This window comes from Notechis scutatus, chromosome 4 (genome assembly GCF_049901735.1).
Source record: "Notechis scutatus isolate UNSWTSFEM ecotype Mainland chromosome 4, rNotScu1.2, whole genome shotgun sequence".
Taxonomy (NCBI): domain Eukaryota; kingdom Metazoa; phylum Chordata; class Lepidosauria; order Squamata; family Elapidae; genus Notechis; species Notechis scutatus.
In genome coordinates, this window is record NC_142012.1 from 10,617,864 (window position 1) to 10,631,338 (window position 13,475).

The 13,475-nt window shown below is 42.8% G+C and overlaps 2 protein-coding genes across 4 annotated transcripts in view; one reads left to right on the forward strand and one right to left on the reverse strand.

Annotated features, from left to right (window-relative positions):
* Positions 1-13,475, reverse strand: part of PAQR3 (progestin and adipoQ receptor family member 3) — a 360,815-nt gene that overhangs the window by 283,613 nt on the left and 63,727 nt on the right. The gene's annotated exons all lie outside the window — the stretch shown is intronic.
* The window catches only part of BMP2K (BMP2 inducible kinase), a 57,509-nt gene continuing 48,433 nt past the window's right edge, over positions 4,400-13,475 (forward strand). For 2 of the 3 annotated variants that reach the window (XM_087962752.1, XM_026676452.2), the window contains exon 1: positions 4,405-4,969. In XM_087962752.1, the coding sequence (XP_087818878.1) occupies positions 4,765-4,969 (205 nt within the window). In that variant the 5' untranslated portion in view covers positions 4,405-4,764. Of the gene's footprint in view, positions 4,970-13,475 lie in introns of all 3 variants that reach the window. The other variant, XM_026676451.2, reaches the window with a different exon arrangement.

The following is a 13,475-nucleotide window of genomic DNA, read 5'->3' on the forward strand; positions in this document are numbered from 1 at the left end:
GTGGGAATCCGTTTTCGCTGGCAGAGCGTTTTGGGTCGCCACAGGTGCCCCCCAACACAAGTGACCCCATGCTGGCCACACCCACTCTGGCCCCCTGAGATCAAACACAACCCTGATGTGGCCCATAATGAAATCAAGTTTGACATTCCTGTTCTAGAGGTAGTTGAAATGGATTCCTTTAAGCGGAGTTTAATATCTGGACGTTGAGCATTTCTATTAGTTTATTCTCTTCAGCTTTCCTCTGTATTATAGACCTAAGAAGGTTATCAGTGAGAGGGTTGGTTGAAGTTATTTTTTTTCCTCACCATTGTAACTCAGGGGTCCCCAAATGTGGTAACTTTAAGATGGGTTTAAGACTTCAATTCCCAGAATTCCTCAAACAGCTATGAACATGTTTTCTCAGATTCTGGCTGAGGAATTCTGGGAGTTGAAGTCCACAAGTTTTAAAGTTGCCAAGTTTGGAGACCTAAATGGTTGGTGTATGAGACAGTTGGTATATCAGAGGTGGTATTCAGCAGGTTCTGACCAGTTCTGGAGAACCGGTAGCGGAAATTTTGAGTAGTTCGGAGAACTGGCAAATACCACCTCCGACTGGCCCCGCCCCGATCTATCCTCTGCCTCCCAAGTCCCAGCTGATCTTTGTTGCCCTTCACAGGAGAACAGGGCTGGAAAGCAGGTTAGTGGGGTGGGGAGGGAAGGGGGATTTTGCAGTATCCTTCCCCTGCCAAGCCCGCAAGTCATAGCACACCCACCAAGCCACACCTACAGAACTGGTAGTAAATTTTTTTTAATCCCACTACTGTGGTAAATGAGGACGACTTGTAAAGGTAATTCTTCCCAGTCTGATTTATGTGTGGGCTAATCAAGATCTGCCTTTTTCTTTAAATGCTTCATCCCTCATTAGTACCTGTGCGTTTCCTTTAATTTCCTAGATATTTCTACAGATGCCTACACCCCATGCCTTTCTTCTCCATTTATCTTTTCTAAGATTACCAGAAACTCTATTTTGGCTTCCTCCCGTCCTCCATCACAATACCATCGTATTTCTGATGCCACAATAATCAAAGCAACAGTGAACAGGTTGTTCTTTCATTCCTACTGTCTTGAACTCAAAATGATTAAGTACGTCATCCCCCCTTCCCTCGATCTATTAAGAAAGTAAACAAATGAGATCAAGGGAGTTGAGCAGTACTTGTTCTTGGCAAACTCTTTGCTGAAAATTACTGCAATGTTTTCAAGGGGCTTATAAACGGATAATGATTTCTTTTTGATCTATTTGCAGAGGTTTCCAGGGAATTGGTATCAGGCTGGTTCAAGTTTGTATTCCTGCGAGATTCCACACCTTCCCTGTCACTCCCTTTCAGATAAAGGCACTTTGCTTTCCTTCAGTGAGTTAATTCTCCAAATTTTCTCAAAGATAATACCGTGTTTCCCTGAAAATAAGACCCAGTCTTGTATTTTTGGAGGCTCCAAAATAAGCAGTAGGGCTGTCAGAGGTGGTATTGGCTGGTTCTCCGAACTACTGAAAATTTCCACTACCAGTTCTTCAGAACTAGTCAGAACCTGCTGAATACCACCTCAGCTTTGCACACGCATGTGCGTTAGAACATGTGCGTGCCAGGAAGCTGAGCTTCCAGTTTCTGGTGCTCCTGTGTGGTGCACTAGGGAGTTACTCTTCCAGTTTCCGGCATGCATACACGCACTCCCATTTTGGCACTTGGTGCTGGAAAAGGTTCGCCATCACTCCTATAGGGCACTGCACACCAGAACAACTAGATACAAGAGCAGTTTTTCTCTGAATGGCATCACTCTGCTAAACAAATAATTCCCTCAACACTGTCAAACTATTAAGTCTGCAGTACTATATTAATCCTCCCATCCTTCCTTTCACCCATCTCCTCCTACTTATGACTGTATGTAACTTTGTTGCTTGTATCCTTATGATTTCTACTGACTGTTTCCTAGTATGATTCGATTACTTATTTGTACCCTATGACTATTATTAAGTGTTGTACTTGATGATTCTTGACGAATGTATCTTTTCTTTTATGTACGCTGAGAACATTTGCACCAAGACAAATTCTTTGTGTGTCTAATCACACTTGGCCAATAAAGCATTCATTCATTCAATCAATCACAAACAGGCCATTATTCCATTTTGCATGTTCTTTTGCACCCAGGTATTTCTCCAATAAAAACCATTCACTGAAGTTTACAGTTTGAAGTTACAAAGGCACTGAAGTTACAATGGCGTTGACCAGTTTTCACACTTATAACCACTGCAGCCTCCTTAGGGGCATCTGATTAAAATTTGGCCACTTGGCAACTAGCATGTATTTATGGCAGTTGCACTATCTCAGGATTTAATTTGATTCCCCATTGGTAACCTTCCCAGCTGGCTTCTGACAAGTCAAGTCAATGGGGAAAACCAGGTTTGCTTAACAACAGTATGATTCACAATTACAGTGATTCACTTAACTAAGGCAAAAAGGTAACAAAACATGGCATGACTCAATTTTAACAAGTGCCTGGCATAGCAATGGAAATTTTGGGTTGAATTGTGGTAGAAAGTTGAGGGCTATCTGTAACTCTGTAGTCCCAATGGTGCTTTTTCAGGAGGCAACTTGACTTCCTTGTTTTTCTTTGAAGACGTTTCGCTTCTCATCCAAGAAGCTCCTTCAGCTCCGATTGGATGGTGGGGAATGGAAGGATTTATATTCTTAATAATAACAACAGAGTTGGAAGAGACCTTGTAGGTCATCTAGTCCAACCCCCTGCCCAAGCAGGAGGCCCTATACCATTTCCAACAGATGGCAGCCCAATCACCTCTTGAAAGCCTCCAGTGATGAAGCTCCCACAACTTCCGAGGGCAACTTCTGTTCCATCGGTTGTTTTCACGGTCAGAAAATTTCTCCTTATTTCCAAGTTGAATCTCTCCTTGATCAGTTTCCATCCATCATTCCTTCTATGGCCTTCAGCTGCTTTGGAAAATAGCTTGACCCCTTCCTCCTCTCTGTGGCAGCCCCTCAAATATTGGAAGACTGCTATCATGTCTCCCCTGGTCCTTCTCTTCACTAGACTAGCCATGCCCAGTTCCTGCAACCATTCTCAATATTTTAGCCTCCAGTCTCCTAATCTCATTCTGGTTGCTCTTCTCTGCACTGTTCTAGAGTCTCAACATTCCTTGCAGACAGCTGGTCATTTGCTTTCTTTTAAGGAGTCGTTCTGGCCACTTGGGGGTTTGTCTGTGTCCTCAGGGTTACCTGAGGGGTGCAAAAGGGTGTGGAGCCTTCTTGGAACTGTTGAAGGGACTGTGTTGTAGATTAGAGATAGATGATGTCATATCCCTCACCCTCTGTTGAGGGGGGGCTGTTTCAATTTTGCCTCCTTTCCTGTAACTCTGTACTATTCATGCAGAAAGTTTTTACAGAACTGTCCTCGGTCCAGCAAGTTCTGCAAATCTACTTTGCATGCATATAAAGTGTTGCTTAATCATCCATTTTGGCACTAAAACCCAAACAGATGTTGCAAAAAACTTGCCTCAAGAAAGGCAGAGCTTCAATCTTGAGTCTTTTCCAGCTTGGTGCTCTCCTGATGCAAGGAACACGCATGCTTTATTAATTTGGTATCCTGAGCCAAGAGGATTATATGCATATATCTCATCTTTGGTTGTTGTTTTTTCCCTCTTAGGTTGGATTCAGAGCTTCACACCACACAGTGAGCCAAGGATAGACTTGAGCCAAGTTTCCCCCAGGAAGAGGTTCAGCCCTTTCTAAGGCACAGTGGGGAAGATGATGGGAACTGCAGTCCCTTGGCACGGGAGGTGATGGGAACTGTAGTCCCCTTGCACAAGAGAAAATGATGGGAACTGCCAGACCCTTTGCAGGGGGAACATTATGGGAACTGCAGTCCCTTGGCACGGGTGAAAGTGATGGGAACTGTAGTCCCCTTGCACGGGGGGGGGGGAGACCTCCAGCCGATAGGCAGTCAACCCCACGCGCCTTCCCCAAGAACCGCAGCAACCACCAGCGACTCGCTCAGCGGCGGAGGGACTACCCTCCGCTACCGCCCTCCTCCAGCCCCTCTAGCACGTGCTCCTCCGGGCACGCCGAACCTCACTTCCGGCAGCGGGAAATAATAGGAAGGAGGAGAAGGGGAGACGGCGAGGAAGGGGGGTGGGGGGAGGAGAAAGAAAGAGGAAAAATCAGCAGCACGCCTGCGCGAACTTTCCTCTCAAGTTGGAGACGCATCCTTCCCCCCCCCTCGCGCCATATATACCCCCCCCCAAGTCACGCCCCCTCCTTTTCCCTGCTGGGCCCCGCCCCCCCAAACCTCCCCGGCGCGCCAACCAGCGAACGAGCCATAGGCGCGCGCGCGCACGCACGCCCCTCAGCGGAACGCCTGCGCCCTTGTGGGCTGCGGTGCGCGCCCGTCCGAGGGGGTGGAGAGGGGGGGCGGCTCCTTTCCCTCAGCGCCCGTGAGGCGGGTTCGGGGCGCGAGGCGGCGGCGCTGCTGCTGCTGCTGGGTTTGCGAGCGGGGGCGTCCGCCGCCGGGCTTAAGCTCGGCTTCCCTCGCAAGGGGCCCTTCGGCTGGGCATGTGAGGCGAGGAAGGAAAAAAAAGGGGGGAGGGGGCGCGGCGGTCGCCTCGGGCTTCCCCAGTGCGGGGACGGGCGGGCGGGCGGTGCAGTCCCTTCGGTGAGGGAAAAGAGCGGGCGGCGCCCGGTCTTCGTCCTCGTCCGGTCGCTTCCTCGCGTCTCTCCCGCCATGAAGAAGTTTTCTCGGATGCCCAAGTCTGACGGCACCGGCGGCAGCCCCGGAGGCATCGGCGGGGCACCGGCGGCTGGAGGCGGCGGCGGCGGCATCGGAGGCGGCGGCGGCATCGGAGTCTCGGGCTCCCTGGCGGTGGGCAGCAGCAGGGTCTTCGCCGTGGGGCGCTTCCAGGTCACGGTGGAGGAGGTGCTGGCCGAAGGTGAGCATGGCTTACCGGTCGCCGAGGCCTGGGGGCCGCCCGACGCCGCTTCCCTTCCTCGCCCTCGCGTTTCTGGCGGACCCGAAGGAACTCCCGGCGGGTGTGACAGGCGGGTCCTTACCCCCCGCTTCTCGTAGGGCCCGCTCGATCTCTCAGGACGAAAGGCAGAAGTTGCCGACTGTGTGGGCTTCCCCTCCTCCTCACGTCCCGCTTCTGCCTTTTCTCCCCGGGGCGCTGCTGTAGGAAAAGGGGTTGCTGAGGCGCAAAGCTTTGGTTTCTCTCCCCCTCCCTCCTCCTCCACCGAAGGGGTGGCCTGGGTGTGTGTCTATGGGGTGTGGGGATGTATGACTCCCTGGGAACCGAGCACAAACCCAGGCATTGGGGGGTGTGTGTGTGTGGGGGGGGGTTAGTGGGGGGTAATAGGGAGGCATGGATGGGTTGGGTGGGGGGGCTTCGAGGCCTGGTGGTGGGGTCAGTTCCCCAAAGGGGAAATGGTTTGACTGGAATCGAATGGTATCTCTATGGCAGCGTTGGGCTAAGTTGAAATGTTGGCTTATTGTAGTCCTGTTTCAAGGGTTCTCTCTCTCTCTTTCTGTGCTTCCTGCAGCGAAGTTGGTCGTTGGAATGGAAAGAGGATGGAAAGATGCTCGTTTGGAAGGGGAAGGATGGGTAAAGGAAAGGAGGAAATTGTGTGTATATGTATATACATACATAAACACCCACACCCACATATATAAATAATGGTTGATAGTAATCAGATGTTTAGATTGGGTTTGGCATTTTATCCACTTAGGCTACCAAGGATTTGAGATAGGCAGTTTGTTATATTCAATTTTAAGCTGTCTGTCTATCATCTCATCTCTCTCTCCTCTACCTATCTCTCTCCCTCTCTCTCTCTCACACACACACACCTATCTCATCTCCCATCTACCTATCTCATCTCTCTCTCTCTGTCTCTTCTATCTCTCCTTTTTTCCTTTCCTTTTCTTTCTTTCATCTATAGCAGGGCTGTCAAACTCACACCCCTGATCTATAGCTATCTATCTATCTCTATTTAACTATCATCTATCTGTCATCTATGTATCACAAGGCAGTGGGTATATGTAATACTTCCGTCTCTTGTTTTCCCCACAGGAAATCCCCATGTGAGGTGGGTTGGGCTGAGAGAGAGAGTGACTGGCCCAAAGTCACTCTTAAGCTTGTCGATCAAATAAATATAAAAGCTTGTCTTCTTTTTGTTTGACATGGTCAGAGGATGTCAAGGTCCACTTTAATGGTTTACATTCATCATGTGAACCTCTACATAAGGGTTAAGGGTATTGTAAATCCATTGGTAATCAGCTCAAGATTCTGGGTGCACAACTACTATTATTGAGGGTGGTTGTAAGTGAGTTATAGGGTCTGTTTCTCCCAGAATGGTGTATAGAGATGCAGATACAAGATAACAAATTAAGTACTGGAGATAAGTACATAAAAATATAGTTAAGCAAGATGACTGAATTTTATAAGCTGTTTGCATTCTAAAGTTTAGAAATTCATTTTCAGGAGTCATCTAAAGGTTGCTCATTAAGATAGTTGAACACCAAATAACAGCAAAAAGATTATTTACTTATGGGCCTATCACTTTCAGAAAGGTCCTTGTCATATTTGTATGTATAAATAATTTTATTTAGAGGGCATTTGATCAATGCATTTGACCAATGTCACTGTAAATGTCTATACAAGGATGGTAACATAAGAATAAGCCATTTATTAACAACACCATGAACTTGGCCTGAAAGCAGGTTTGTAACTCATACAATTAGTTCAGAAGAAGTGTTACATGTTCAGATTTCCCAGCCTCCGGATGGTCACATGCTGAACCAATTTAAATTTCCAAGCCATCTTCAAAGGCAAATGTACATGAAGTACATTATAATTGTTTTGTTTGGCTAAAAATGATTCCTATTGTTGAACCTTTTGCATGTTTAAAATAAAACTCTTATGTTTGGAAGAAGGGGGATTCCTGCTGGGGGAAGGGGGATTCCAGCGGTAGGTTAAAGTGGTATTCAAAACAAATTTAGCATTTTTAAGGAAACATGACTTTATATGGTGTAATTAAATGCAAAGGAGAAATATTTTCCACATTTGTGAGTTTCACTAATGACTCTTTTCTACTCATATTTGTAGTTAAAATAATGAAAGGATTTGTCCTGAAAGAATGGCTTGCTTTTCCTACAAATAACAACACGACAGACTGCTTTTAGTTTGTAGTGTGATTAATTTGTAAAGTAACTGAGAATTTTAAGGAATTGTAAAAAGTACAGTCTAAAATTTGATGCTCTTCAAGTGTGACAAAGTACTTCATTTTTGTTTTTGTTGAAACAGAATAAGGCAGCTTTCACTTTGGAAAGTTTTGCATGCAGCACTGTAGATTTCAGATATAAAGTTGACAGTGGGAAAAAGATGTACAAGTTGGTTTGTGGGCATAGGTTAATTATATATTGTACAAAAAAGCAGAGGGGGAGAGAGAAAGAAGGTGCCTTGCAGTCAGATACATTGTGCCTGGATTTGATATAAAACTTGCAGAAGTACTTGATTATTGTTAGGATAAACTGGTGAGTTTATATATGCTGAAAATCTGAGTTTTTTGGTATTCTAGATATTTACGAGTAAATTATGATTCTTATGGAACAGGTATGGCTGGGTTGTAAGGAAATTGTAAGTGTAATCCTTTTCTCCTCAACTCTGTAAAATAACAAAAACAATGCTGCCATTAAAAACTGCATCCTTCAGAGATTTGTCTTATTGAGCTTCCCCTAGATGTTCAAGGCTCTTTATAAACAGTATTTATCTGGAGTATAAATTAAGTATTAGATAACGTTAATACTTGTTATAATCCAGTGGTGACACTGAGAATTTTGAAGTGAACTGAAATTGCAAAATGGTTGCTGAGAGGCATTGCCTATTCATAATGTGGAGGCCACGGAGGTCATAATGGGATACAAAGCATTAATTTATAGAATATTACTGCCACTCCTTTCTGCTGTTCTTGTTTATTCTTGCCCTGTTTCAGAGGAAGGGGGTATAATAAAAAGAAATACTAAGCCATACCATAAAATACAGCCATACCATAAAACTTATGTGGGTCCATGAGGGGTCTGAAGATGTTTCTGGAAATAAAGATGATGTTGGAGGCTAGCACTTCACTTTGCAGCCTGGCAATCTCTTTTATAATTCAAATAAATATACATACATACCCATCATACTATGATAGTGTGATGCAAAGTGTACAATATGAGTGAGAAGTTACAGTTTTGGTTAAGGCTTTCACAGAATACTTTTGAGTAAGATAACAAATACACTAGATGACGAACTTAAGTTATATTCAGTTTGAATGCCGCATTTTATACTCATTATAAGAGCATGCTACCAATCAAAACTGATTGGTAGTATGCTCTTGTAACTAGTATAGAATGCTGCATTCAGACAGAGTATAACTTAAGTGGTATATTTTAGCCACTATGCCACAAGGAGAACCAAAACCCGATTTACTAAACTGTCCTTGCACTTTTGTATGCAAGCTAAATGTTGCCTGCACCTTGCTAACAAAGTATTTGTATAGTGTACCTGGTTATTTATTTAGAAAGTCTGATAGAGGCTGTATCTGTGAGTCTATTGGTGCCATTGGACCTGTTGGAATTAGATAATCCTTTTTAATAGAGTAAATGTGTCTAACCTGCTCCAACTTTGAACCTCTGTGTGTGTGTGCATATGTGTGTGTGCACGTGCCTTTGAGTCAGTATTGACTTCTTATGACTTCTTGGATAAATCTCTGCAATTTTCTTGCCAAGATTTCAGAAGTGACTTGCTATTGCCTCCTTCCTAGGATTGGGAGAGAGGGATTGGTCCAAGGTCACCCAACTGCCTATATGCTTAGAGAACTAGAACTCCTGGTCTCCCATTTCCTACTCTGGTGTCTTAGCCAGTGCATCACACTGGCTCTCTGGTGTGTTTATTTTTCATTTTGATCATGTCCAATTCTTGGAAACTGCATGGACATGATCCTTACAGTTTTCATGGCAAGATTTTTCAGAAGTGGTTTGCCATTGCCTCCTTCCTAGGGCTGAGAGAAGGAGATGGGTTCAAGATCACCCAGTTGGCTTTGTGACTAAAGTGGACTAGAATTCATGATCCCCTGATTTCTAGCTTGATGCCTTAATCACTAAACCAAACTGAAGAACCCTTTGGAACTGATGAATTAATGTTGGGCCAATCCCATTCTCTCAGCCCTACTTGTCTCAAGAGTGATAGTTGTGGGAAATAAAATGAAAGAGGAAATAATGTCTTAAGCTCCTGGAGTAAAAGCAAGATATAAATGTCTGTAATCCATAAATAGGTGTACAATATATTTAAGAAGGCATATATTGAGAAAAAGCTGTCTAGCTATTCATTTAGGGATACCAAGAAGGCAGTTGTTACCAGAGGATGATGTTTAAGGTAGTAGCCCCCATATTTTTCTCAGGCTTGCTGTTTGAAAAAAAAAGACATGTACTATTGACCTGAGTGACAAGGAACTGAATGTATGTATTGTTAGTACATTTTAAAGCATTTATTTGCCAAGCTGGAATGTAACAGGCCAGGGTAAACTGATTCAGCATACGTATGAATTTGGTTATCTAAATTAATCTTGGGGCAGTTGCTTTCTCTCAGACCAACTTGCTTCACAGGATTGTTGTGAGGAAAATAGGAGGAGGAAGGTGTGTTGGATATATTCATCACTTTGAGTTATAAGAATAATAAAAGCGAGATATAAATAAATTAAGTAAACGATGAGACAAATTTTCAAGTAAATACACTGGATGGAAGATGTTTAGTCATACATGACACTAAATACAACCCAGTTGAGCCAACCTTGCAAGTCCTTAAGTGACAAACACTATTTGCACAGAAGAAAGTACTTTTGGTATGTACACATCAATGTACTCTACGTACATATATCAATAATTTCCATATTTTCACTGTATACAGTTTGTTGTTGCATTAGTGAGATTGTTATCAGCCACGGGAAATGGAAAGCTGCCAATAACTAGAGTGAGGGTTTTCAATCCTAAAGGCAGGGGTTCTCGAGCTTTGTGGTATTGTATTTCACCAAAATAATATATATATACACGTGTGATTCCTAAACTGTGCTACTGATAACAACAAAAGCAATAATAAGCTACAACAGTAATAGTTGTTGCAAGAATGAACGTTTCTCCTATGGTGGGGGACTTTTTGCTCTGCATTGTAGAAGCTCATTTTGCTGCCTCTGTCTTCCCTGATCAACTGGTTAGGATAGTGGGATTTGAGCTCTTCCCTGGCTTTGGAAGCAAGAGTGGGAGGAATGTTGTGGAAGTCCCTGAAGCATGGCGGCTGAGAAATGGTGCACTTATGTGCGTGTGCCTCATTGAGTGAAAATGTCCTGAGGGGCAGTTGGCTCAGTTTCCTTCCACCAAGTTTCTGCGTGGCAATTTTGAAATTATTGTACCAAGAAGTAGGGAAGGGGAAGGCAGGAAGATGGAGCAAGCATCGTGAAGAGAAAGAATTGAAGGAGGAGGGGGAGAGAGAAAAAAGTCAAAAGAAAAAGGGGAAAAGGCTGCTCTGGAAAGTGAGAATTTACCACTTGCTATCCTATCCTAGTCAGTCCTTCTGCTAGTTTCAGCCCTGGTGACCAATTGCTTGGCAATCCTACTAGTATAAAATGGATTTTAGAATAGCCATTCTAGTCCCCAGAAGCAAGTTTAGGGATGTGTATGTGTGAAGGTACTTCTGGAAGCTGGATTTGGATGCCCTTTGCCTTAGGAAAAAGGGAACTGTCAGGTTTTGGTGCATCCAAGGCACGAAGAGTGTGACAACTTATATGGCTAGCAGAGAGACATAGCAGAGAGAGCAGTGCCAGATTAGACAGCCGCAGAGATGACATTGAAGAAACAATGGCGACAGCTGCAAAAATACAATAGAGTCCAGCATTCTGGTAGAGTCTGTTTCTGACCTTATCGTAAAGGGCTGCAGAGGAAGAGCCTGAAGTGTTGTGGCAGGAAGGAAGATGGGACTTCTGAAATGTTGGATCTCTGGCTTTCTAGTAAAATGGAGACTGAAGAGCCAAGTGTAGCAAATGCTTCCAGGTACAGTACCCTGAATCCTTTTATTAGCAGCAGTAGCTGCCATTCAGTAGTGGTAGAAATAACCAAATGAGCATGCCATTTTTACCAGTGATGTGTTTGGTGCCACGGTTCTTCTCAGAGGTGCCTTTGAAAAAGCGTATTGCCTGAGCCCTAGTCTGTGCTTCTGTAGCCTATCACCTGTCATTCTTCTATGTTCTCCACAAGTTAGAATTCCTGTGCTCCCAGCTCCCTTATTCTTGAACCTTTGGGCCACCCAGAAATTTTGCTATAACAGCCAGGGTATTGTGGCCTGTTCTCAGCATGTAACAGTATAATTGTGACCCACTTTAAATGGATTTTTAATGGTATCAGAAAAAAAAAAAGAGAATAAAAGTACAGTAATAACAATACATGGCTTTTCCTAACAGACTGATGTGTTTGAGTTTCACTCTTCTCACGCTGTTCTTTGTTTATAAAAGAGAATTTTTGGATCCAAAGCATTGTACACCCACCCACCCTGTCCATTCGCATGAATTAAGGGATCGGATTGTGCATTCTTTATGTGAGCAAAATAAGTTGTTTGTTTTGGATGGGATTTAATCTTGGCAAAAATCATAGATATAGATACCTTTCTTCGTTTCTTGGTCATTCCAGGAACAAAATATAAATCCTGGAATAAATCCTTAGGATTTCCTAAGCAGTAGATAGGAGATCGGAAGGGTAGAAATATACTGACAAATATAGGTATTTAAGGATTATGGGAATTGAAGTTCAGTGTATCCGGAGAACAAGCTTGCCAGGCTGGCTATAACTTTCCAGCTTGTATAAAGAGTTATTCTGCTAATATTGGCTGCTACTGTCACTGCAATTTTTGTAACTTGTCAGCAACATGACCTGATATAATAGTGAAAGCTAAGCAGCATTGCACTTCATATTGATCTGGTTGGAAGCTAATACTCAGATATTTAGACAAAATATTTAAACAAGCATATTGATAAGTTGATGATACTTGCATAAAGCACTTTAATAAGTTATTTGGGGTATAAAAGGTAGCAAGGGTTAATTTAATATTCCAAAAATTAAGACTCAGCAGAGGCTATGAATTATACAACATTGGATGCAAGTATTTCTTTAAGATCAAAGCAGCTCTTTGTGTATATTTAGTTGGGGAAAGAGGTTTAACATTTCCCCAGGGTGCCATATCTTTTAAAATTGCTTCATGGTCCACAGTACTATTTTTTTGGAGGGCATAATAGGCATAATATCTATTTTCCTTATCATTGATGGGTATATAGGGCAATGATTTTAAATTTGAAAAGAAATGGCATTCCTAATCTATTTACCTCACGTCTTGCAATTGCTTGTTCAAAAAAAATGCAATATAAAATTTATGATTTATCAAGAAAAATGCAAAATGCCTATTTAACATTATATTATTCCAAGGCACTGGCTGGATTTGTCTCTGTTTCTCATGATAAAAAATACAGACTAGAAGATTTTTAGGCTTATTTGCTCAATCTTCTTTTTTCCTTGGGAAATGTATTTATTCATTTTACAATACCGTATTTATATGCTGCACTTTGAGTAACTCAAAATTATAAACACTTCACTAACACAATGTAAATAAAAATTACTGTAGGAATTAAATTTTCACTCCTGTTTTGGATGATTTAGTATTACGCATGAATTAAACCATTCATCCCAACTATCTTTGCTTCAGTGGCGCCAACGTGATACCCTTTGCTTGAAAGCCTATGGAGATTCTCAGTCATCCAGGGGTCACGGTTGTCTCAAAGGTGCTTTCTCAAGAGGCAACTGGACTTTCTGTGTGTTTTTTCCTTTGAAGATATTTCGCTTGTCATCCAAGAAGCTTCTTCAGATCTGAGCTGAAGAAGCTTCTTGGATGAGAAGTGAAACGTCTTCAAAGAAAACACCAGAAAGTCCAGTTGCCTCTTGAAAAAAAAGCATCTTTTGGGATCTTTGCTTGAAAGTAGATTTCTACTTTTAGCCATGGGTAAAATGACTGTCTGTAGCTTATAAAAATAGCCCCATAGCTGAACTCTTCGTAGTGTGATGGAGGAAGACCGGGGAAGGGAGTGTAAATCTGTGGCTTTGTTCTATTTGCTCCCATCACATGGCTAATTCTGATGATTTGCATGTAGTGACATTATGATATAATAAAATGCTTTCCAGTCATTGTGAGTCATTGCCATCTTAAATGCTGTTTAATCAATTTCCCTCAATTGGATTGTTAATTTAATTAAGCAATGACTCTCTGTTCATGAACACGCTATGTTGTGTGTCTTATTTTGATTTAATATATTTTTATACCCTGTGTTAAAATATTTTTGTTTTTGAAATTTATTTAGCTTTTGATACAG